Source organism: Halyomorpha halys, unplaced genomic scaffold (assembly GCF_000696795.3).
Source record: "Halyomorpha halys isolate HHAL.00 unplaced genomic scaffold, Hhal_1.1 Scaffold4.1, whole genome shotgun sequence".
NCBI lineage: Eukaryota > Metazoa > Arthropoda > Insecta > Hemiptera > Pentatomidae > Halyomorpha > Halyomorpha halys.
In genome coordinates this window covers 3,671,344-3,676,850 of record NW_027116287.1, presented here as the reverse complement: position 1 = coordinate 3,676,850, position 5,507 = coordinate 3,671,344, and the positions used below count along the sequence as shown (strand labels likewise).

At 29.1% G+C, this 5,507-nt stretch overlaps 1 protein-coding gene across 2 annotated transcripts in view; it reads left to right on the top strand.

Annotated features, from left to right (window-relative positions):
• The window catches only part of LOC106688618 (polyamine-transporting ATPase 13A3), a 137,213-nt gene that overhangs the window by 84,847 nt on the left and 46,859 nt on the right, over positions 1 to 5,507 (top strand). The window contains exon 4 of one of the 2 annotated variants that reach the window (XM_067053120.1): positions 5,423 to 5,458. The exons of the other annotated variant lie outside the window; for it this stretch is intronic. Coding sequence (XP_066909221.1) covers positions 5,423 to 5,458 — 36 coding nt within the window. The remainder of the gene's footprint in view (positions 1 to 5,422; positions 5,459 to 5,507) is intronic. 2 annotated transcript variants of the gene reach the window in all.

The window sequence follows — 5,507 nt, the reverse complement described above, 5'->3', positions numbered from 1 at the left end:
ACCGAAATGGATTGTAAAAGGAAACTGTAGGGGTGAAAAAAATTGTTTATTATATCCTATTATTGTATCTCTTTTTTTTTAATGATTATACCATGTATGTGTAATGTATATATGTCCGATTACGGATTGATAAGTATGCTGTGTGAGATAGCAACCTAATGTATTTAGGGAGCATAGATAAATAAATAAAGTATTTCTCTCTCTATTAGATCAGTGGTCACAAAGTGGGCGCCCCCGTGAATCGGTGTTGGCCAAAAATGCATTTGGGAGATGAATAACTACAAGTTGTCACGTTCAACATAAGGGGTATGCATGATCTTTAGTTTAACATGTTAAATGGAGAAACTACAAAAATAACATGGTTGAGAGTCTGTTACTAGGTCTGTTAAGTGGAGAATGACGTCCACTCAACAGACAAGTTGAGCTCGTCACCGTTTTATTTGTTGTGTTAGATTACTCTCTCGTAGCTCGTGTTTTAATTGTGTATTAGCAGTGTTTTGGATGTTTTTAAAACTAATAAAGCAATGTATGACAATAATTATAGTGTAATGACAGCTGTCAATTAGCTTATCTTGATTCTCTTCCTCACAAATTAGAAGACCAACAAAGCAATGGGGGACTCTATTTTCACACAGATTCCACTTTTCATTTAATTTAGGAATGTTGTAATAAATTAATTTAATCAAAACTTAGAAGTAAACAATAACATGATGTTTTGGAAGGAGAGGTTATAAAACAAGTTGCTCAGAAAACCCACTAGGAGCACTCATGCATTTAACATATAACATAACTGAATAAGGCTGCTCACAATCCTATACTTATAATATTTAACATGGTAAAACATTTTACATTTAACACAACATCATGAATACCCCTAATATTACTTCTGGCGAAAATAGAGCTGAAGATTACTAAACTAGTAGCAGCACACCAAGTTCATCCTTCTCATTAAAATGATTTCGAATGTTTTAACTTTTTTTTTGTATTACATTCTATTTTAAGTTCAATAAATAGTTTATAATTTCAAAGTTCAATGTTTCTAATTTACACCTTTCTTTGCTATATTTTACGAAAAAAGTAAAAACAGTAATATTAAGTAGTAGTAACAGTAATTTCCTATTAAATTAAAAAAAATATATAATAATTTCCAGGTGGCGTAAATAATATTTTTCCTGAAAAGGGCCAGGTAGAATTAAAAAGGGGGGGATAGGACAAAACAGTTTGGGAACGACTGTATTAGATTATTCCAGCTGTTAGAAACAAGTGCGGTAACCAATTTTTTTATAACTTTATTTATTTATTTATCACCACCACCTATAGAAATGATCTAGGTGAGAACTCTGGTCAACTTATGTTCAGGGGCATAATAAAAATTGGTTTAGAGGGACGAAATCTCAAATTTCCCGACTGATTTAATCATATCTGCAGCGGCGCCGGTTCAATTCTGACCAAGGAGGGTTGAATTTTATTTAGTGGTGGCCCCATAGAATGAAAAATCGACCTTCCCACTTTGGTTAAAATCGGTAGGTTACCTAAAGGATGACCTTCCACAACCTCTCGTCCTTATGTCAGAAATCACCAGGTAGGGGGAAAACTTAATATACTTATGAATTTAATCTTTCCACCTACCCGTTGTAAATATCGACACTTAACAATAATTATTTATTCTATTAAATTATTATATTATATACATTATTTTTTAAAAATCCCAATTATTTTAAATTTTAGTAACTCTTTGAATAAAATGTTTAATCACAATTTTCGCAGTTAGTAGTAGGTTCTCAAATCTCGAATTTTTAAACTTTTTGAGGTTTAAAATCATTTGATAGGATCGAGATCAAATCCCTCCTATGCCTAGAGGTTTTTATAAGTAAATATTTTTTATTATAAATAGATATTTTTATAAAATAATATAGCTTGCTCCTAGTTTTTTAAAGACTCCTTATTTGAAAGAACAACCCATCACATATTTCAAGTAATTTCTCCAGACATACGGGTTCCATGTTTTCTTATATGCAAATGTTCTTCAATATGTTCAACCTTTTTATGGAATAAAGATTGAAGAATATTCAATATTTGTCTCCCAGAAAAATGTTTAAAAATTTTTCCTCAGAAAAAATTGTTTCCCCATCCTACCGCCGGTTGTAGGTGGATTCTATACTTCTAAGGTTCAAGACCAATGGTACTCATCTTTGAATTTTTCTTCAGGTTTCGAAAAATATTGCTCCATCTTCCTCTCTTGTTTATGTCCTTTAACTCACTATTTTTTTTTTTTAAATAATTTATTTATTGATATTTACAACTGTATACACATATATACAACAAGTAAATTTGCTGTAGGTGACATAGTGACATGATAAAAACATGTGGAGAATCTACCCACTGATAGAACTCCAATAACATTTCTAGAGAAGAAGATCTCGAGGCCATCTTCTTTTCAGACCCCTAGGAGGGTTATTAGGTAATGAAGGAGAAGCCAGGTTAGAAACAAGTGGATTTGGGTGGTTGAAAAGTTTAACTCACTATTTAAATTCATATAGTAAGATAGCATATTAAAAGTATTTTATTTGTCGTAATCATTTGTTAGGTTTTAGTTGCAAACATTTAGTTTTAGTTGACGAGTCATCATTTCCGGATTGTCATGGGTATCATTTTGACACGTGTAAGTCTGATAAAAATATAGTACCTGAAAAGCATTGTATGTAATGAACAATCAATCATGAAGCGTATATCCTTTTCATTCAGGTAAAAAATACAACGTCAAATACAACAACATAAAAGTAGATTGATTATTCAGTAATTCGAACACTTCAGACTGTATTGATGTAAAAATTTTTATGTGTAGTAATGAAAAGATGTTTTATTATAAGCAAAATAAGCAAGCGATAGCAATGAATTGATCAACTAAAAGAAACCAATAAACGTCCAAGAAGACAATAGCAAGAATAAGTTTAGTTTTATTCTTATTTAATATTTATATTTTACTTTAGATTTATTTATATAATGCAAACTACTATATTTACATATCGGCGCTTTGCTTCCATATTGGCTAATCTCAGAAATCCTTTTTATTTATTTTTTTTTATTGGACGCATTCCATAGATAATACCATAGATAAAGATTACTTTTTGTAATAGGGTTCTCCAACGGATTGTCCCAAATCTAGCAGGGCAGGTCTGATATAAATCTGTTATATAATAAAAAAACCCACATTAAACACTAATCAATTAAAAACCTTTTATCATACACCTGTAATTTGCGAATATAAAAATAAAAATAGGTTTATAATAGCCTGTTATAAGGCTCTTAACTATCAAATAGTCGTTCTGCGCCTAATGGCTCTTCGCATTATGTTTGTACAACCGGTATGAATAGAATAAGTTTATTAAGCAATAAATGTTTATAGATGTGATTCTAGTAAATCTACAATAAAAAATAATTTTTCTGTTTATGACTACAATAATTGAACTAGAATTTATTACTAAATGTTTTTACCCATCGGCAATAATTATTTATTATGACTCCTAAACTTTTTAACGAGTAATATTTCAAGTTAGAAAGATTAGAAACTAGTTTTCTGGATTCATGAATGTGGAGAGAATGTAGGATTATTTTATTTAATACTAATAATCACAATATTCTTTATTTATTCTGAAATTGATCCCTTTAGAATAATATACAGGGATCAAAGTTAGGCTTTAGACCCTTGGAGTAAAATTCGTAATAAAAATAAAATTATAAAATGTCATAAAATATAATGAATTTGAAAAGATAAAAATGAACAACAATAATTAAGAGAACATATAAAATCAAATCATATTTCATATCATAAAACATAAGGTGACTAACTTCTGATAATAAAAAATCAAATACCATTAGACTAAAAATAATTAACAATAACTTCTAACTAATATGAAGGAATAACCTAATAAATGGTGAATAGAAGGTATTAGTACGCACTTGCTGCATGATAAGATATTACTATTGCATATTACGATAAGATATTACTATTGGATATTACGATAAGATATTAGTATTGGATATTACGATAAGATATTACTATTGGGTTGTTATATTGCCGAATATCACACACAAAACAAGCAAATTGTTCGACTAAGATTAGCAGTAGATCAAAGAATGATATACGTTTAGTAACTAGTGATAAACGAATTATTGTAATTGCATGTATGTACTCATATATTTATTGATCAAGAATTGCTCGAGCTGACCTACGAAAAAAAGTTGACTAAAATTTGAGTGCTGGCAGACATATGTACGTCCAATGGTTTCTGAAATAAAGTTTTTCAAAATAAATAATTCAAACTCTATCCATTATATTCTCAAAACTTTTTATTTCTCTTATACGTCCAACGTTTCGGTCAATCCGGCCATTTTCAGGGACAATCTACTACAAAACAGTTTCTATTACATGTATGATCCTACAAACAATTTAAAATACTTAACATTATTATTTATAATTTATCTTACCTCAATACCACTTTGAAACCATATAATTTAACAACTCTTCTGCCCAGGTCCAAAATATCAATATCTATGAAACATTAAAAACATTAGGTAAAAATATTTTTTTGTTAATAAGTATATCTCACATATGTTTAATTACCTAATTAGTCAATTATCAATTAAAAACAAAGTCAATTTATTTATCTGCAGAACTATTCTTTAAAACTTTTATCACAACAATGCTTGTAACCTTCCTCCACTCAGTTCAAGCATTTAAAAATTATTTATCATAACTACATTTTTGTCAATTTTTCTCTTTATTTCATTAGCAAAAATCCTATCAAGGCCATCTATAATTATCCATAAAGTTTTTCATAAATCAAACTTATTGTCCGAACAACTATAAATCAATTTATTTTAGCAAATATCATGAAAACTACTATTCCTACGAAGGTAAAGTTCATAAAATTTTTTATAGTCCATTTAACTAGCTTTAATTTGAGTGCTAATAGACACCTGTACGTCACATAGTTCCTGAGATATAGATTTCTCAAAATAAATTAACTAACTACTGATATTTCAGTAAAATTTTATGAAATGTTGCTTTTTAAAAGGCTATTTCTCGAGAACTATTGGACGTAAATAGCTCTTTTAGGGCTAATATTTAAGCAAATTTACTCTTCTTTAAATAATGTTCTCTTAGATTTTCTAGTGTTGTTGGTAATTTTAAAGTTATAGAGCTCTGAATAAAAAATAATTTTTTTTTTAATTTTTGAAAACAGCCGCTATTTTTTATTCCCCCAACATATACTTGCCAGACTCATCAATTTTCAATGGTAATAATACATAGTTTTCATTAAAGTAATCAAAAATTGGGATGAAATAACTGTTTTTTTCTTCCCTGCTCTTGTACTTTAAGGACATTAATAACGTCCATTTACACTAACAACTGTTACAGGAGATCTTGGGCTACGAGAGCTGTACAGTTTACAAGGTAGTGACGTACACTCTGATTATTATTTATCATAACTACATTTTTGTCA